This window comes from Hypoxylon fragiforme, assembly GCF_022984875.1.
Source record: "Hypoxylon fragiforme strain CBS 206.31 chromosome Unknown GGS25scaffold_1, whole genome shotgun sequence".
NCBI classification, from domain to species: Eukaryota; Fungi; Ascomycota; class Sordariomycetes; order Xylariales; family Hypoxylaceae; genus Hypoxylon; species Hypoxylon fragiforme.
The window spans coordinates 3,486,834-3,505,494 of record NW_026054756.1 but is presented as its reverse complement, the minus strand read 5'-3'; the positions used below and the strand labels follow the sequence as shown (position 1 = coordinate 3,505,494).

Here is an 18,661-nt window from a genome sequence, read left to right as displayed (position 1 = left end):
AAGTGTGGCTTGTGTTGGTTACATATAACTTTGAACCAAAAAAATAACTTATTTTGCTTTTTATTCTCTATTTTTTTTTTGGGCGCGTTGAACTACGAGATACGATACCAACTTACCTACCTACATCTTGTCTGCCTACATATCTCAAATACTTTACGTTTTACTGTACTATTACACTGTACAGCTCTATCTGCCGTATCTGTGTATTTCATAGTACGGAGGTATTGACTACACCTAGTAGAGTTGGTTCAACTTGGTTGGCTTTATTGCCCCGCTTGACTAACTATTCCCGCCCCCTTCGTTGCGCGTTTTGCGTCCTGGCTAAATCCAACAACTTGTGCGCCTCACTTGTCCATCTGTACCCAGGCTACGTCAAGTTTTGATTATTCTTGCCTCAGTCATATCTATCTTAGTAGGTTAGTAGACGTCTATATCTATATATCTATATTTGTCTCCTCCATATTTCAGTTCAGCACTTCAAGCCTCTTCATACCTTAATGACTCTGTAATTCCAATTCACTGACTGACCTTTACACACCAAGCAGTTCTTCACTGTCGCGTATCGATTCGACTCATAAGGCACTTGTCGCGTATGCATCCTGAAGATTGTCTTGCACTGTAAAGCATGGCGGGCTTTATGCAGGAACTTTGGGAGTCCATCTTCACCCCTGGCACCACTCCTACTCTCTTAGTCGCTACGAATGTCACCTTCGCCTCTCTACAGCTCGTCCTCTTCCTTCTGTTGGTCGCAACATATAGCGTTCACTTTATAGTACTCTCATTCCTATGCGGAGGTCTATGGCTAGCTATCAACTGGTTTGCAACCGAGCTGAGGACTGCCCAAGCAAAGGAGGCTAGGGAGAAAGCACGCTCCGAACAGCGGGCCGCGGTACACTCTTCGGATGATAGTGGAACCGAAGTAGAAACAAGCATCTCAACGAAAAAGGCTGTAGCAGGAAAGGCCGTAACAGGAAAAGCCGTATCAGGAAGCACGGAGGTGGAGGTTAAGGAACAGGCGGGAGATTTGAAGCTCCGCTTGGAGACTTCCCCGGGAACGAAATCTAGTGTCAGCACCGAAGACGAATGGGAAAAGGTATCTGAGAACGAGAACGAGAAGGATAAATGAATTGCATGTTGGAAGGGAACTGAACATCTTACATCATAGTATATAAGGTACCACCAGGAGAGCGTTTGCACAAGCATTTGTAGCGAGGTTGGGCCAGTCGCATAGATACCTTTGCGTTTTAGAGTGCTGGAGTTTATACAACTGCGGCGTCTCCGTCTCTGGCAGCGTTGACATGGGAGGAAATAGACCTCATTTATCAAGTTAACACAATTATCAGTATGCGAGTTACGAGTTGAATTATGCTCATATTGAACTAGTCATATGGAGATTATATCGTTATGGATGAAAGTGATAGTTTAAGTTTATAGGTGGGATGAATGTAACGATCTATGTAATTCCATGCGAGCTTTGGTGTCTCTTTCAAGCCTTGTTTCCTTCTGCACATGTAGGCATTGTTGTAGGTATCCTTCAACTTCTCCCACGCCCCTTTCGATAATGATCCAACTCTCATATGCACTCAACCGTGCATCAGTGTGCAGTGGTTGGCATCGGCTGAACAGCATTGTTAGTCTCAAAAACATCCAAGTCTAGGTATCTAGGTATATAGGCAACACTTACCACAACCCTGTGCGTGCTGAGACTCGCATTGCGGATCTCCCTTGCAGTCGTACACTCCTCCGGTTTTTCCGTCTCCCCAAATGCACTTGTCGCTGTTCTTTTGGTCCACGTCATTGTTGCATTTCGCTGGAGGAACTTCGGCGACGACTCCGACGGCGAGTAGGGAGAAGATGATGTTTTTGAACTGCATGTTGGATAGGGGGTTGAAAAGGGGGTTGTAGTAATTATACGATGTAGGTAGATGGTGCGTTTCTGAGATGGACGAGTGATGGATGGAATGTATGAAGACCTGGCCAGAACAGAAAAGGAAGAACTTGGTTAACCTATGTGATATTTATATTCAACCACAACATACAAAATATCACTTCTCTGAGTCTCTATAGATGAGAGCATAGACATTTGCTATGCAGTTGTACGGCGCCTACCTGGGCAACATTACTTTACATGGTAAGATCAACCTTGCAAGCCCACAATAACCAATATGATCGAACGTCAACTATGGCTATAGAGTATGAGAGAGGAAGTTACCAGGGTTACTTCCTTGTGAAGTGTATGGAAGGATCCAGTTACGAGCAAGGTAACTCTAAGGGATGAGTAGAGTTCTCTCAGAGAAAGTCTAGACACAGTGGGTATACCGGCACTTATCCTGTTCTATGTGTGGAATCACTGCCATCATTCATGCGTGACGCGTAATGTGTAATGTTAATACTAATATTTCTAACTAGTATAACATGGGCATATTGAAATATATCGAAGCAGTCCATAATTACGACGTTGATGTAGGCATGTTGAAGTAGGCATGTTCTTTCTGGTAGTTCAGAGACATATTCAGAGTGACACTGAGTTCCGTAAGGGGTGTCACGTGATCACTTACATACCTTACATACACATTCTTACATACATACATACTGTTGATACTAGAATACTCAAGCATTCAACAACATTGAAAACAACGGTAGATAACAACGGTGTAGTATTTATGGGGTCATATAAATGAATTGCAAGTGTATGTATTAAGATAGTAGCCATGTTGCGGTCAAGACAAAACATAACCTTGGAAATGAGGAAAGCTTGCGTAAGTGTTGATATTTACCTAGGGTATAGTGGTAGGGGGATGGTTATTATGTAGTTCAAGGTTATTTCAAGTTATTTCCGAGGTTAGCTTTTTTTTTTCAATACCTTCAGGCCTACATAGCAACGTTGAACTTGTAAATACTAAAAAAGTCACATGCACCTTACTTACCTACATATGTGAATTCTAGTGATTTCAACATTTGGGGTTGTGGAATTCCGTGTGTTTGGTACGAAGTTTGTAGAAATTAGACAAGTACGATATTGATGCTAAATACATGCATACATTTGTAAGGTTAGTAACATTGAATTGGAATAGAGTTGAAGCTTAACATTGAATGTTCAAGTTGTCTGGAATCTGGATTGTACCAGCCTTGTGTAACTTGAAGATACCTACTGTAACTACATAACAGTTTAACTACATAACTTAGGTAATAGGTATTGTACATAGTAAGTTGTAGAACGTTGAACGGCGCTAGCTGTATCATCACGTGACTTAATCCGAGTCAATGTTAAATCTACCTACGCTAATAATTTATTGATGTTGCTTTCAACTTTTACATAGTTACATATCATATCTAATCCAAGCTCGACTGACGCGACCGCCGACTTTGCAGCTTCCCACCACGCAACAACACCTGCTACACCTGTACATTCGCTTGGTCCTAAAAATACAATTAAAATCTCGCCAAGATGAAGCTCGTTCGGTAATTACAATCCATTCCCCGTTGCTAGCACCTGTCTTTTGTGCAAGACAACCTCTACAAAGCTGGCCTCTGTAGCTCTGATGCTAATCCTATCGTTTTGTCTTTTAGGTTCTTGATGAAATGCGCCAACGAAACAGTAACGATTGAGCTAAAAAATGGTATCCGCGATACATCCCATCCCAATCACAATGAAATCCTACCGCATGATAAGCTAACCAGGTCGGTCACCAGGAACAATCGTGCATGGTACTATTACGTCCGTCTCGCCGCTCATGAACACCGCCCTGCGAACCGTCAAGATGACACCCCGCGGGCAAGATGCTATTTCTCTCGATACAATGAACATTCGCGGCTCTACTATTCGATACATCGTGCTTCCCGACTCGCTACCGCTAGATACACTGCTGATCGACGACTCGGTGAAGCCCAAGAACAAAGCGCGAAAGGAAGTAGCAGATAGAGGTGGACGAGGCGTCGGACGCGGCAGAGGTAGAGGCCGCGGCGGTGGTGGTGGCCGCGGCCGGGGACGGGGCAGGCCATAGGGCGGTTCTGGCTGTGGTCGCGGGATCTAAATGGCTAAGGGCCTTGGTTCTATTGTAATATGTCCCTCGCCTCCTTGATGGCAATGGAGGGATAGCTACTACTTTGCAGTTGGGCTTCATGATGTATCCGAGTGCCTACGGAAAGACACTAGGAATTTCTACTACGGCGTTTGGAGGGTAAATGAAAAAGAAACCATTCAAGAATGGCAAACAAGCCGGTATGGCCCCTTTGCAAACACCGCGTCATGTCATTTCGTGTGGAGCTAAATGCTCATCCAAAGAAACCAATTGAAGCTCGTTGACGCAAACTTCCTCTCTTGTCTACCTGCTGGGTAACAACTGGGTATCTATCTACTCTACCCAGATTCTAATGATCTGCAATCTCTCCCACCCGGCCTGCTTCCCGCTTGACCCCACGGTAGCGACCTTCCAACCTTCCCCGAAGGCTCGAACCCGCTCCTTGACCTCCTCGGGCTTGTTCTGGGCGCATAGTAAGATGTACGCGCACCCTCTGCTAGAAAGCACTCGTGGCAGGCTGCTGATCAGCCTATCCGTCGTCTCCATCCCATCTTTGCCCCCCGCGTAGGACAGCGAGAGCATGTACGAGTCCTCGTCGAACGTGGTGGTGGGCTTCGTAGCTTGTAGTAGATCATCCGCCTGCTGCTGCTGCTGCGTGGGCTGCCGAGGCAACTCGGACGTGGGCACGTACGGCGGGTTGAACACCAGCACATCCACTGACCGATCCCTCACAGGCGCCACCAGATCCCCCTGCAGGGCCCCGAGAAATTCACCGTGCGTTTCCGCATTCTCTGCCGCTGCTTTCCTGGCCGTCTCGCCCGTCGCCCGACACGCGTGCCCGTTGATGTCGATGGCGGCCGTCAGCACGGCCGGCGACCCAAAGAGGATCCTGGCGTGCGCGTGGACGAAGGCGACGACCACGCCCGAGCCTGGGCCTACTTCTAGCACGAGCGGGGCGCCCCAGGAGTCGCTGCCGAAGAAACGCTGCCGCAGGAACGAGGTCTCGGGCGCGGAGGACAGCGTGTCGAGGAGTAGGAACGAGTCTTCGGCTGGCTCGTAGACGCGCTCGTACGCTACGTGCGAGGTATCTGGCGTGGGAAGCATCTGTGTTTTGGGGACAGAACAGACGGGACGGCGGTGGTGGGTGGGTGGGTGTGGTAGAAAGAATGTAGTTGAAAGTTTTTGGGACGAATGGAAAAAAAAAACACCTAAATTTGAGCACGTGATGTCGAATTTTTTTGGTGATAGGAGAAAATAGTATTTCTGAGTTTATGCTGATTGCCTTTCCTTATGGTAGGTGTTTTGTCTCAACTCGACCACAGTTAAGAGTGTCTGTCATCGCATGCCCCGCTCATGTTTTGGGGGTCGATTATCTAGGTAGGTAATTGGTAAGTCTGTCCAGGTGCTGGGTATCACCGTAGAAGTTAAGGTGTACGTATGCTATGCCCTCCGCCATCCACCTCATGTTGGCCCACAACACCACGAAGACAGGCAGACACTTCTCACTCTAGTCCATCTCCCCAACCTGCTTGCTCATTCCATCCCATCCCATCCCACTCCCCTGCCCCAGCTCCCAGTACCTCAACCGCAATCACATCATCACATAACACCACACTCACACCCGGGATCCCCCCTACTCGGCCCCAACCCCCAGCGCACGCGGTCCTGGATATCGACGATCATGCGCACGAGGTGCATGTCGTACTGGCCGGGCATGACGCAGGCCGGGCAGCGGCCCGCCACCGTGACGAGGGGAGACGCCTCCCGCGCCACGCCGTCGCCGAACGTGGGGCACGTGTTGAACCCGTGGCCCGGCCAGCACTGCGTGCGGATCTGCAGCCAGTGGTGCCGGCAGGTGCGGCTGCGGAAGTCTGTGTGTATTGTTAGTGAACGGAAGGGGAGGGGGGGGGGGGGGGGGGGGGGCTTGTGGTTGGTTAGGTTGGGGTATAATAGGATTAGGGATTGGATATGATTGTGATGTGATGTGATATGCATTAGGTAGGTAGGTAGGGCAGGTAGGTGTACGTACGGGTTGTAGTGCACATTGTGCCCCCCCTCTTACCCCTTTCCCCTTTTCTCCCACCCTCGCGAAGGGGTGGATCGCGTATCTTGGATACCGGGTATGTGTGTTAGGTAGCTGAGCAAGCAAAGTATAATGTATATGTATATGTATTTCGATTTGCTGGTTGGGAAATATGCAATATCGGGTCCCTGTTATCTGATCTTAAGACGTTTGTGAGGCACGTTCCTGCATATATTCGCTCTTGCTTTTTACCTCTGTGCCCTTTCAAATAGGTATAGTGTCTACCCCAGGTAGGTAGGTAGATACGTATGTAGGCAATCGCAATGGCGGGTAGGTGTTAAATTGAGTTTAAATGTCAAGGCTTCGAGGGTAGTTCCTTCCCGTTAGACTTGGGATGAAAAAAAGGAGAATTGTGACAGAAAAGAAAAGAAAAGGATAAAAATATATTTAGTGTGCCTATTTCAAGGTTGTTTTGATGTTTGACTTGGAATTAGCAAACATCTCCTCTTAGCGGATGAGTCGAGCACCTTTTCACCATGCGCCTTTGCAATTTAAGTGCTCGTTACTCGAAATGACCAGAGAGCCGCGACATCCCAAGAGGGTCATCTAGTGGCCCCTGACGGAAATCAATATTTATATTACAAACATTAGGAGGTGTGTACTGCGAATATCTAACGTAGGTGGCCTACCTAGTAAACACTGGAAATCGTGTACTGAGCAAGACATTTGCCCCAAATAATATAATATGAATTCGTGTATGTATATACGGCACGGAATGCCCAATCTGTTATCATACCCCGTAGTGTCGTTACCTGTACAATCTCTATCGTTGCTTCTTACTCGTCCTCTGCTCCTCAAGTATGGTTATCATTTGCCTCGCCACATATCTTCTTCAACATTTCTTCAACCCTCGAGGTACTACGCTCCAATGCAGCTAACCGACTCGTCACATCCTCGAGCTCGGCTGACTCACTCATGATAGCACGGATTTGGTCCGTCAGCATTCCATATGGCGCTATAGAATCCCTGCGACTGGGCGTCTTGGGCTGTGGTGGCTGGCTCGCCTCGTCAGTATCCTGCTTTTTATCCTGCTTCTTGCTCGACTCTATCATAGCCGAGCTTTGTTGCCTTGCAAACTGCCTCCGGATCAGGTGGTGGGTTAGCTCGTCGTCAACGGCGATATCGTCTTCAACTGAATCAGGCGGAGGTATTTCGAAGACGGCTTGTATATCGCCATGGCTAGTTATTCTCCACTTCTCCCAAAACCAGCTTCTGCTTCGACGCTTCTTTGGTGTGTGCTCCGTCGGATAAGCTGCTAAATCCGTATCTGACCATAAGAGTCGTCTCTCGGCTACGGCGATGAAAAGCAAGACCGGCAAGTTGATAGTTCGGACGGTTGCTACATGGATCTTATGGAACCATCGGGGGCTCACCAGGAACCTCATGGGAACCAAGACGAAAAGAGCAATGATGTTGAATGGAGGTTGATAAGCGAATATTGCATCACTCTTCACTCCTTCGAGCGTCAAGACCGCTTTCCGGAATTGGATCTCGGCGGTGGCATTAGAAACAATGGTGCTGAAAGTGTTCGAGAGCATTGACACCAGAATTGTCAGGAATAATGTGTTTCCCAGAAAAGAGAACGTAATCATCAATATTGGTCCCAGAATCCAATGAAATTCCGTCTGTGTAGAAAAAGGTTAGGCCTGCAGGCATGGAGGTTGAATGTCATGCCACTTACAGAGCGAGAAATACCAGTACCATCTAAACCAAACCAAATCCACAGCATCCATTTACTGATATTCCTACGGATTATTAGTCAAAGGTTTATTTTTGCAATGACGGGACACTTACACAAAGCTATGGCGCCCTTCCGCGAGCCATACCATGGACATCAAGAATCCGCAGAAACACCTGACCATTGTTAGTTTCACAACATCCTCTTGCTAAGATTTATTGAGTGTCGGGAGTCCTTACCAGGCTGCCAAAGCCGTAAGTAAAGTAAAATCTGCCATCATTGACCTCAGTGATAGGAACACGAGATTATCTGATAACAGGTTGAAAGCCAGGCGGGGCACGAGCACGGGGGCTCCCATTGCAAGCACATCGAGTGCTTGCTGGCCTGGTTCCGAACGGCCTGATTTCCAGCCATAAATTCTTAATACCAGATAGGTCCAGTAGACTATGACAAACATAACATCTAGGAACGACCAGAGATTCTGTGTGTATACATTCCTGTTTATTTGGTTAGTGATCATATGCAAGTAAACCCAAAGACCGAACTTACCAGCCGTGTGCTAGGATTGTCGCAAATTGATCCAAGACCCAGCCGAATGCATAAACTGAAAAGGCGATCTCAAAGATGCTTAGATACTCCGGCTTGCGTTCAAGCATAAAAAGAAGGTACAGAGTGAGCAAGATAATAAACTGGCAGATCTCTAGATAGTTTCGAGTGCGCGGTACTATTAAACGATATTGGTTAAGTAAAGGCGCCTCGTGTGGCTCATACAGTGAGATGGGCTTCAGCTTGTATCGGTCCGGAATCATATCCAGCTACTGACATTAGTATATCACATATGAGACCTAGTTTGACAGCCTTGAAGAAACACAGGCCGTTTCAGGGAAAAGGAGGCCAAGGGAGTATACTGTTACCTACTGTTAATGTGTTAGCTTTACACGGAGTTGCGACATAGTTTGGGGAGAAGAGGGCTGCTGTACTCACCAAAAGTGGAAGGTGTATATATGACTTGTCCAATGTAAATTGCGTTGATCCTGTCAAGCATGTGAGCTTCGTCGTAAACTGGTAGACAAATTATCCTTGCTTACACTTTCTGGCAGTGGGTAGAGCTGAGAAAGTATTTACTCCCACACAGAATGGCTACTTCAAGTGCCGGCAAAGTTCTATTCTGGCTCCACGCAGGACCAAGAAAGGCCTCTTGACGGACATCTTCGGGAGCGTTCTGAAAGGGGCCAAATCCAGCAACCAAAATGTTAGCCAGGAGAAGTAGCCCTTCGGAGCCTGGATTATCGTCGCCAAAGCGTCTTAGGATTCGAGTTGCCACAAGTTCGCAAAGTGTTGCCCGCGCGAAGTAAACATTTTGTTTGTTGGTCATGTGCTCTTGCTCGTGTAAGAATTGAGACCGGTTCACAAGCAAGCAATAAACTAAGTCACCATCAGTCATGTTTAGGCACTTGATAAATAAGTAGCGGCTGATAATGGAATACGAGACATCGATATCGTGGAGCTTCTAAGTGGTATACATACCGATAGAGATGTCATTTTGTTCATACAGCTTGTCTACTAGGGGCCGGACAACTGATATATTAAGCCGCAAATCCGTCAGTTGATCGAGCGTGAGGAAATCCTCAACTATGCTAATCACATCCCTCCGAATCCTATGGATGTTGGTATATACCGGGAGATGCGCGTGAAAATTCGGATTAGAAGTGAGCAGTGAATCTTGGTCCTGATCTGTAGCATGGTTGAATATCGACTGATTTAAAAGAGGCTGCCGCTCTGTTTCCTCTACCCGAACTATTCGTCGGCGAGGGTTCGACATTGTTAAGGAATCAGAATTAACATTTAGACAACGACCTCGATCCGGGATTCAACCCATCAAGTTGTTACATAAATGGGGAACGTTCCCAAGTTCTTTTGCGGTCCTAACCAATGAGTAAACACAACGTGGAATACAGCTTCTCAGCCAATTGCGATTAGGTGAAGTGTGGTAGGTAATTAAATGATCGTCTGTCGAAGGGGGTTGACGTAACTCCGGAAAGTTCTTGTTATTATTATGTATATGGCTCAGGCTGTCGGGGGGTTTTTAACCTGAACCACGATATCCTGAATACTGTATGTACCCACGTTGGCATTCATATATACAATACCCTGGGTAGGTAGTTACTGTAACTATAAGATTAGCTGCTCATGAAGGAAATATTCTAGTATCGGTTCGTGGGAAAAGAAAAGAAAAGAAAAGAAATCGCTCATGATTTATTTGCCCCCTTCCATGTTCCATGTTCCGAGGTATGTAGGGTAATTGTAGGCAGGTTGGTAGGTACTTACATTTGTACTGTATCTAAGTTTCGAGATGCATGCATGGAAATGCACGTGTTGCCTGTGTTGCTTGGGATGCGTTGCTTGGGAGAGCACATTGACGTCGATGGGGCTTGTTCTGGAACATCGACATCCATGGATCTGATTAGTGTAACCGTACTACAGTACGTACCTGCCACCTCCAATCAACATTCATGATACCTGATATTGATGTTATTATTTCAAGGATGCAACAGATAGATAACGATAAGACCAACATCTTTTACTCCACTACATACTCCCTTAAGCTAGTGCTACTAAATAAACACCACCGAATATCGCTTGTCGGTTTAATTCCAATACTACAAATATTCAAATCATCGTCACCCATCGTTCCTCATGTATTTTGGGTTTCGAGGCCCGATCCCCGACTTCCGAGAGCCGTAAATACAATGGTATGGCCTTTTACTTCTGCATCTGGGAAAGATGACTCCTCGAAGCGGTCCGTTTCATGGTCTGACAGTCTGAATGGAACCGATTGGCAGCACTATAAAGACCCAAGAAACTGGGTTCCGACTCTGCTTGTCACGACAACTATCCTAGTTTCAGTCCAGATCTACCGATCGTACCTACGCCGTATCCCAGGAGTTGTCTACATCCAGCCAAGTTTCTTTAGAAAGAGGAGCGTTTTCGGCAAAGTGACGAGTGTCGGAGATGGAGATAATTTCCATCTATATCACACCCCTGGTGGCCGAATGGCTGGATGGGGTTGGCTACGAAGTATTCCGGTCAAGAGAGCTGACTTGAAGAACAAGACCGTTAGTTACTCTAGGGCCTTATAAAGCCATGTTTTCTTGTCCCCCCCTTTTCGTTCCTATGGTAACTGACTTTGATTGTTTTAGATTCCTATCCGCATTGCTGGTATCGATGCGCCGGAAGGCGCTCACTTCGGGCGACCCGCTCAACCATATTCGATGGACGCATTATTATGGTTATCGAATTACATACTTGGACGAAGGGTACGAGCCAAAATTTACAGACGTGATCAATACGAGCGTGTTGTCGCCACCGTATTTGTAAGACGGTTTTTGTTCCGCCGGGATGTTGGTTTAGAGATGATTAAGAGCGGGTTGGCCACAACCTACGAGGCAAAGACGGGCGCGGAGTTTGGTGGCCTCGAGGAGAAGTATAAGGCCGCGGAGAGTGAAGCGAAAGCTAAGAAACGAGGGATGTGGGGTGGTAAACCGCAGTTCTTTGAGAGCCCTCGCGATTATAAAACGCGCATGACTTTGGCAGAGTCACAAAATAACAAAACGAAATCATGATCACTTCTTACTTTGCTTTCGAGTGCTTAGTAATTATGTGACAGGTTGGCTATTAGGTATGGTAGGAAGGTAGGAAGGTAGGGAAATTGGGTTATTCTGAGTGGTCGTGAAATTGCCGGGAGTTGTACTAAGGAGCAAATTGACGAATGGAATGAATATCTCAGCCTACATATATTGGTTGCTTGGTAGGTAGAAACCTGCCTACGTAGTAGGTATACATGCATATTAGGTATTGCACCTACCCTAGGGAAGGGAATATATAAACATTATCGGGTGTCCAGCTTTTCAACATGATAATGGCTACCTGTATATTAGTCCAAGACTCTAAGTCCCCAAACCTTTGGATCGATCGTAGATCATTTGAATTTCGTCAAAGTCCTTGTACTGATCACTTGGGACTTTTTAGATCGGGCTATACCTAGATGTTTTACTTGAACATGGGTGGCATTTTGGCGAAACGTGAAATATAAGCTTAACTTAATATGCATGTAGCAGCAAACGATAAATAGTAATGGGTACCTACATGTACGTAACGAACTCTGAATCTCTGATACTATATGGCGTAGGATGCATGTCTATGATATGCATGCAAAGCCTAAGATGACTTCAAGTTGATGTTCAATGTCATAATGTGATATTCAAGTTCGCGCCACAGGGTCTGTCGTAATCTATTTGACATGCATGCGGCCTACGTACATGGCCAAACGGCTAGGGACATTGATCTGGCCTCCCGTTGAAGAAGTCGTCAAGGAATTATGAATGTGATTGGTTAAAGAATATCAAGAGGATTCGCAATGTATGTAATATGAAGAAAAAGAACCCTCGCACAAGGCCCTGAGTTATTTGTCAACCACTTACAATTCGGATGATGAGACCAGACCAGTCACAGATTGGAAAATTCCGAGGCTTCTGGCTTCTCAGGAGTCAGGAACAGCCCCCTTGTGTGGGCTTGTACTCCGTACGGTCGTAAAATGCATGTGTGTAAAATGCGTGCCACCGTGCTACGTACCATCCTTGTTACTCCCCCTTATGGTCAATATGGTCTGTGCACAATGCATGGGAAATCAGCAAAACCCGCGCTACTGCAGGTGCAAGTGCAGAACTCTGGCGCCTTACTTCTTTTACCCAGATTCTTCTTCCATCGTTTGTGGCACGACGCTGGCCGTAACCTCTTCACCGTTGGATCTTTTGACGAGGAAGAAAAAAACCCATCCCATAATATTGTCACTCCTTTTCCCCCCCTTATCAAAACCATTAAGGCGATATATTCATTCAAGCATAGTAAAGAGTTGTAACCATCAACGCACTAACTATCTTGTAATTGTCTTATCGTCTGCCCTTCCGGCAATTCCTCTCTTTTTCTTTTTCTTGTTTCTAGTCACTCGTTCGATCTAACCGACGATCCAATCATCTCTAATTCCCAAGCCCCTGATCCGAGGACAGCATTGTTCGGCAGGCCACGTCTCTAACAGCGACAAGTTCTGGGACAATTCAAGGGACACCAAGCACGATCGTGTCGTCACCAGTTTCGACATCCGCTCATTTTATCTCAAATCTCAAAGGGAACTAATTTAACGTTCCCACTTCGTTCGTTTCCCAAGAATCACCATAGAATAGGCAGCCTGTCTACCCTGGGTAACTTGCTTTAAAGTACCTAGTAAATAAATAAATAAAAAACCAAGGCAAATCGACAAACCAGGAAATTGGATTCTTACGTGGAAAGCAATCGCATCGCATCGCATCGCATCCGCTCTTACATAGGTATCACAGTTGGCAGCACATATCACTTCTAAAGTGATACGAATATTGAAGGTATTAATTCAGGACTGTATGTGGTAAGTTGATATCCGTATCCTTTTTAACTGTCTGTCGTTCAAATATTTCTCTTGGGCGAACAAGAGTGAATGCCTGTACAACACAAAGTTGTGTTTGCTACATACATGCCTTTTCATGCCGCCTCGTATTGTTGTACATGGCATTATCGTTGTTTCAAAAAACCATTGGCCTGTCAAATGGTCTTCATCTCGATTTCAATTTCAATTTGGCTAAACCCTGGCTGGTTTGGGTAAAAACTGGCGGAAATCATGAGTTGTTTGATAGAACAAGCTAATAGGGTACCAGTGCAGGTACCACCCCACCTAGTGACAACGCACTTCGGGCCAGCACCTAGCCAGCACCTAGCCAGCACCTAAAGGCATAGGGCATCGTACTAAGGTATCACACAGCCCATACCACTGATACCAGCCATCCCATCGCCGCTAGAATACAGAAGCTTCCCTTGAATCATCAACTTCCCGAACTTCCAAACTTACTAGGCATAGGTATTGGAAAGTTGTGGCGGACGACGTACACAATCATCCTTGCCTAACACGACAGTAATTAATAATTTCGAATGCAGATTTAATTTGAAAATTTCGAAACCTCGCCGAAACTACGCGTTACCTCGAAAAATTTCTCTCCGAATCCATTCGTTTAGTATTTGTTTTCTCACCGATTTCGCACATTTTCGAAACCATCGTTCTCGCACATCGCATCGCAGAACACGTCTCGAGCGTTCTGCTTCGCGCTTAGCTGCTAGCTTCTTCAATCGCTAATACGAATATATCCCGAAGCCTCCGAGGTTATGGACCCTGTTGGAAACTAGAGTATTGACCGTTGTGTTCGAAGACGGTTTTCGGTAGTAGTGTAGGTTTAACCCGGACATCTTCGAGACCGGGGCACATCGTTGCTGCCTCGGTCACTAGGAGAATTAGCCATGAAGCTATCACTGAGCCCAAGTTGTGCCATGCACAATCGTCTACCGATGTCGCCAACATGGCTTATTACTCTCGCATCGCTCGCGTCGGTTTCGAGAGCGATTACTTTCAATTCCATACCCGACGCGCATCTCGATACAAGCCAGCTAGGAAGAATTGGAATTGCTGGTGATTTCAATGGCATCTCCCTTTATCAATACCAGGGACAAACAGAACGATCTTCTAGCACCAACGGATCCCAGCAGTTAATGACCCGTCTTCCAAATGGCCTGTTTCTTAATCTTCTAGAAGCGGATGCATCCATTCAAACGATGTGTATGTTTCAAGGCCAGGTTATTCTGGGCGGAAACTTCACCAGTGTAGGCGGAGTACAATCACCAGGCATTGCCTCTTATAACCCGGATACCTCTGAGGTCAGCCCTATATCCAATCTGTCAGGCCAAGTTAATAGCTTGCTATGTGATGATTCGGCTGGCATGGTATATGTAGGGGGTAGTTTTAGGGCAGCCAACTCAACTAACGCGATAACGTTGCTCGCATCCCAAAGTTGGGCAAGTTTGCCATTTGCCGGATTTAATGGACCCGTCAACACGATCACGAAGGCGCCTAGTGGACATATAATATTCGGAGGAAGTTTTACTGGCCTAGGAAATACGAGCACACCGAGCACCCCTGACAGCCAGGTCATCAACTTTGACACCGCGACCATCGAGGCCGATCAAGGTACAACATCGGCTGGCTTCAGTGATCCGAAGAACGTGGTTTGCAAAACCGATGGGGTTGATGGTGCTGGCAACACTTGGCTCTTGCAAGACAACACAGCAGGGACATGGAGGGCGGCATTCAACTATGGATTCGAACCTACGAAGCTTCGACTCTGGAATACGCACCAGGATGGCCGAGGTACACGAACTTGGAGGTTCACTGCGCAGCCACTCAACGGCATCATGAACTTTACTTACATCGATCCTGTAACCAAGCAAAACGCCTCGTGCACTAGTGAATGTCCCCTTAGCGATGATCCCTCCATCAAGTATCAGGACTTCCACTTTGTGAATCGGATTGGGATGAACGCATTCCGGTTCGACGTGTCTGCTTGGTACGGCAATGGTGGCGGTCTTGATGGCATTCAATTATACCAGGACGATATCTTCTCCTTCGCGGTCAATGATTTCAACGAGCCGAGCTGTGCGAATACTACGACGCCCTCTACTGCGACATCAACAGGGCCGTGGGCCATTGCGCAATCCGGACAGAGTAGCTCTCAATATCTCTCGGCTCAATTACCGAAACCTGTCGCCTCCGATGCTGCGTCTGTCGTGTTCTACCCTGATATCAGAGAGTCCGGGGAGTACATCATTAAGCTGTACACACCTGGCTGTCGTCAGGATAACACTTGCTTGAGCCGCGGGCAAATCAGCGTCACGGGGACTTTGATGTCGAGCGGTGTCAACGAGACCATGCCAACTAGGATTTTGTACCAGACCAACGAGTTTGACAAGTACGATCAGCTCCATATTGGGTCTGTTGATGCTAGCTCGGATTCTTTCCGACCCAGCATCACCATGACACCTGTAGCCGGTCAAGAGCAGTCCATACCTGGCAACGATTTTGTCATGGTAGCCCAGCGAGTTGGGTTTGAGCTTATCAACTCTACCGGCGGTCTTAATGGTTTATTCGAATACGATCCTACACAACCTACCATCGATACCTCCGACTTTGATGCATCCGCTTTCATCAAGCTCGGATCTTCCTTCGACCCTAACTCCGCAGTGACGTCGCTTGTCGTTGGTAATGATAGAACCTACGTTGGTGGCAACTTTACCTCTAACAACACACGCAACATCGTCGCCATCACCAACGATGGCCAGACCGTGGCTCTCGATGGCGGTCTCAATGGGGATATCCTATCCATGTATCTGAGCGGGACGCAACTGTACGTCGGCGGCAGATTCAACAATACCCAAGCCGGATCTAATTCAGGACTGGCCAATGTTGCCGTTTATGATAGTACGAATGACCAATGGACGCCTCTTGGGGCAGGAGTAGATGGAATTGTCGCGAACATTGTACCAATGACATTAAATCTTAGCGGTGACACGGCAGAAGATGTTATCACATTGACTGGTGATTTCTCTCAGTTGCTGGCTTTCGGCGATAATGAGGCTGCTGAGACGACGGGCTTCGCCATCTGGGTAAAGTCGCAGAGTAATTGGCTACAAAACCTGGACATGCCAATTCCGTTATTGGGCGGTGTCCTTTCAACCATTCTTGAGGTGTCTGACAATGAGACTCTCTACGCTGGCTCGATATCCTCCCAGTCCCTCCGCGCGAACGGTGTTGCCACCATGTCCAATGGATTTGGCAACTTCCCTATCAATATCCAGTCACCTGTTAGTCAGTCTAGCAGCAATGCGAATGGCCTCTCGAAACGCGCGAGTCTAGCAAATAACACCGAAACCGTTGCTGGTGTTGTGGCTGGTGCATTCTACGAGAGCGATGGGAGGAACATTACAGTCTTGGGTGGTCATTTCGTTGCGAATGCATCCAATGGTTCTTCTATTTATAACCTAGCTTTCATTGACGGTGCGGATTCCAATTCCGTGACCGGCCTGGACACACAAATTTCCGAGGAATCTGTGTTCTTGACTCTGGCGATCCAAGGCGACAACGTATTCGCTGGCGGACGAGTCAATGGAACAGCCCAAGGATCTTCTGTCAATGGGCTTATCTCCTATAATTTGGCGTCAAAATCATTTAATACTCAACCTCCAGCTTTAGGCGGCAACAACGTCGTCGTTTCTTCTATCAGTGTCCGACCAGATAGTGGTGACGTCTACGTTGGCGGTTCTTTCGACAGAGCCGGCTCGCTTCCCTGCCCAAGTGTCTGCCTATTTAGCACTGGCTCCAGCCAGTGGAATAGACCCGGCTTTGAGTTAGGCGGCGATGTCTATTGTATGATGTGGTCAAGCAATTCAGTTCTGCTCGCTGGCGGTAATCTCACAATCAACGACACATCAGTCTTTTTAGCATCTTACGACACTTCGGGCTCCCACTGGACTACGTTCCCAGGCGCTGAGGATCTTCCAGGCCCCGTCGATGCAATGACTGCCGCAAATAGCGATAGGAGTCAAGTTTGGGTTGCTGGCACTCAACCTGACGGCTCGACATTCTTGATGAAGTATGACGGTTCATCTTGGGTGCAAGCTGGGGTCACGCTAGATGCGGACACCACAATTACCAGCCTGCAGATATTCACAGTAACTGAGGATCATGATTCATCGGATATCATAGACTCTAACCAGGTACTCATGATGACTGGCTCTATTGGAATACCGGGATTTGGTACTGCATCAAGTGCAATTTTCAACGGCACGACACTTGAACCCTACGCCCTCACCTCAAATACAGAAAGTACAACAGGGTCAATCTACCGAGTTTTTGTGCAAAACGACAACTTTTTCACCTCTTCCAGTAAGCTTCCTCGTTAAACATTGTGCATGTCAAGAAACTAACTAGTGCTAGGTGGTGGTATGCCACTTGTATTCATCGCCCTCATTGGCCTTGCTATTTCCTTGGGCTTGATGGTGCTCATTGTGCTTGCAGGCCTTGCGCTAGACCGATATCGTAAGAAGCGCGAGGGCTACGTCCCCGCTCCGACATCCATGTTCGATCGCGGCAGCGGCATGCAACGAATACCGCCTCAGGAGCTACTCAATTCTTTAAGCCAGGGTCGGACGGCTCCTCAGGTTTGAGGAGTTACCATTAAGCTGCGAGGATTAGGTTTAGGATAAAGAAGCATATCTAAACACCACATCAATCAATACCCAAATACGTCTGATATGAACTCTCTGAAGGAGTAATAGATCCGGCGCCTGCGGAGAGGCAGGAAATTAGCATCATTCTAAAGATACCCAACCGACAGGCTTATCTGTCAAAGTAAAGAAGTAGGAGAGGATGGTTAGGGGGAAAAGAAAAAAATCCCGCCGTGGATTTTGGTAATCTTTGGCGTTTTCATGAGTTACGACAACGCCAAACCAACTTTAATGTCTATATGTCTATTTTTCTTCACCAACACATGTGTTATTAGCTCTCTACGCCCATCGTTTGTACATTTCATTGTTACTTTGCAGTCTCGCCCCCCGGCTGCTTTAAGAGGTTAGACTTGCTCGTGCAGTTTCAGAGGATCGATGATTTGGTGGCATTTGATTGGGGAGGATATTGAGTGGGAGGGCTTTGATTGAATTGGGAGGGGAGTGAAGGTCAGGGAGATAGATAGGTAGTCTCGTCGATCAAGGGGTATAAGATCAGGCATGGTATGGACTGAAGTTTGGTTTGGGCACGAGTAGCTATTTGTATTAGTCTGTTGATTATTTTATTTACAGACTGGGTACGGAGTTGCTTTTTTTTTTTTTGACTGCTTACCTAGGTGGTAGTTGTTGCTTACCTAGGTAGGTATGTGTAGATAGATATATGATATTTGCCTTCTTGAACCTCAA

The 18,661-nt window shown here is 46.9% G+C and overlaps 8 protein-coding genes across 8 annotated transcripts; 4 read left to right on the top strand and 4 right to left on the bottom strand.

Moving 5' to 3' along the window:
* The first annotated feature begins 264 nt into the window (after positions 1-264).
* On the top strand, positions 265-1,458 carry GGS25DRAFT_53311 (Pkr1-domain-containing protein). Its single transcript, XM_049265646.1, has 2 exons — positions 265-416; positions 543-1,458. The coding sequence occupies exon 2, from the start codon at positions 626-628 to the stop codon at positions 1,124-1,126; it is 501 nt and encodes a 166-aa protein (XP_049121830.1). The 5' UTR covers positions 265-416; positions 543-625; the 3' UTR covers positions 1,127-1,458.
* Positions 1,459-1,583: 125 nt separating this feature from the next.
* Positions 1,584-1,874, bottom strand: GGS25DRAFT_517343 (uncharacterized protein; the record flags this gene model as incomplete). Its single annotated transcript, XM_049263373.1, has 2 exons — positions 1,584-1,618; positions 1,685-1,874. The coding sequence occupies 2 exons, from the start codon at positions 1,872-1,874 to the stop codon at positions 1,584-1,586; spliced, it is 225 nt and encodes a 74-aa protein (XP_049121829.1).
* A 1,445-nt stretch (positions 1,875-3,319) lies between these two features.
* GGS25DRAFT_53242 (like-Sm domain-containing protein) lies at positions 3,320-4,156 on the top strand. Its single transcript, XM_049265589.1, has 3 exons — positions 3,320-3,462; positions 3,571-3,620; positions 3,694-4,156. Exons 1-3 carry the CDS (start codon positions 3,449-3,451, stop codon positions 4,002-4,004), a joined length of 375 nt encoding a protein of 124 aa, XP_049121828.1. The 5' UTR covers positions 3,320-3,448; the 3' UTR covers positions 4,005-4,156.
* On the bottom strand, positions 4,139-5,292 carry GGS25DRAFT_53233 (putative methylase). Its single transcript, XM_049265577.1, has one exon. The coding sequence runs from the start codon at positions 5,124-5,126 to the stop codon at positions 4,356-4,358; it is 771 nt and encodes a 256-aa protein (XP_049121827.1). The 5' UTR covers positions 5,127-5,292; the 3' UTR covers positions 4,139-4,355.
* On the bottom strand, positions 5,293-6,711 carry GGS25DRAFT_53286 (uncharacterized protein). The gene is made up of 2 exons (XM_049265627.1): positions 6,052-6,711; positions 5,293-5,893 (listed from the first exon to the last, which is right to left on the bottom strand). Exons 1-2 carry the CDS (start codon positions 6,065-6,067, stop codon positions 5,622-5,624), a joined length of 288 nt encoding a protein of 95 aa, XP_049121826.1. The 5' UTR covers positions 6,068-6,711; the 3' UTR covers positions 5,293-5,621.
* A 13-nt stretch (positions 6,712-6,724) lies between these two features.
* On the bottom strand, positions 6,725-10,028 carry GGS25DRAFT_471975 (nonselective cation channel). Its single transcript, XM_049259392.1, has 8 exons — positions 9,311-10,028; positions 8,872-9,208; positions 8,769-8,817; positions 8,333-8,598; positions 8,023-8,280; positions 7,900-7,959; positions 7,787-7,850; positions 6,725-7,730 (listed from the first exon to the last, which is right to left on the bottom strand). The coding sequence occupies exons 1-8, from the start codon at positions 9,603-9,605 to the stop codon at positions 6,900-6,902; spliced, it is 2,160 nt and encodes a 719-aa protein (XP_049121825.1). The 5' UTR covers positions 9,606-10,028; the 3' UTR covers positions 6,725-6,899.
* A 266-nt stretch (positions 10,029-10,294) lies between these two features.
* GGS25DRAFT_471973 (uncharacterized protein) lies at positions 10,295-11,877 on the top strand (the record flags this gene model as incomplete). The annotated part of the gene is made up of 2 exons (XM_049259391.1): positions 10,295-10,899; positions 10,984-11,877. Coding segments are annotated over 2 exons (1,028 nt in total), but the record flags the coding sequence as incomplete, so codon positions are not given.
* Positions 11,878-13,680: 1,803 nt separating this feature from the next.
* GGS25DRAFT_53192 (cortical protein marker for cell polarity-domain-containing protein) lies at positions 13,681-18,250 on the top strand. The gene is made up of 2 exons (XM_049265543.1): positions 13,681-17,636; positions 17,688-18,250. Exons 1-2 carry the CDS (start codon positions 14,162-14,164, stop codon positions 17,915-17,917), a joined length of 3,705 nt encoding a protein of 1,234 aa, XP_049121823.1. The 5' UTR covers positions 13,681-14,161; the 3' UTR covers positions 17,918-18,250.
* Positions 18,251-18,661: the final 411 nt, after the last annotated feature.

Bases quoted from the DNA above. Each gene is read 5' to 3' on its own strand.
- GGS25DRAFT_53311 (XM_049265646.1), top strand. From the start codon at position 626: ATGGCGGGCTTTATGCAGGAACTTTGGGAGTCCATCTTCACCCCTGGC.
- GGS25DRAFT_53242 (XM_049265589.1), top strand. The intron at 3,621-3,693 runs GTATCCGCGATA...GTCGGTCACCAG, and splicing joins AACGATTGAGCTAAAAAATG to GAACAATCGTGCATGGTACT.
- GGS25DRAFT_53233 (XM_049265577.1), bottom strand. From the start codon at position 5,126: ATGCTTCCCACGCCAGATACCTCGCACGTAGCGTACGAGCGCGTCTAC.
- GGS25DRAFT_471975 (XM_049259392.1), bottom strand. From the start codon at position 9,605: ATGTCGAACCCTCGCCGACGAATAGTTCGGGTAGAGGAAACAGAGCGG. The intron at 8,818-8,871 runs GTAAGCAAGGAT...CATGCTTGACAG, and splicing joins TCTACCCACTGCCAGAAAGT to GATCAACGCAATTTACATTG. The intron at 8,599-8,768 runs GGTGAGTACAGC...TAATGTCAGTAG, and splicing joins TATATACACCTTCCACTTTT to CTGGATATGATTCCGGACCG.
- GGS25DRAFT_53192 (XM_049265543.1), top strand. From the start codon at position 14,162: ATGAAGCTATCACTGAGCCCAAGTTGTGCCATGCACAATCGTCTACCG. The intron at 17,637-17,687 runs GTAAGCTTCCTC...AACTAGTGCTAG, and splicing joins CAACTTTTTCACCTCTTCCA to GTGGTGGTATGCCACTTGTA.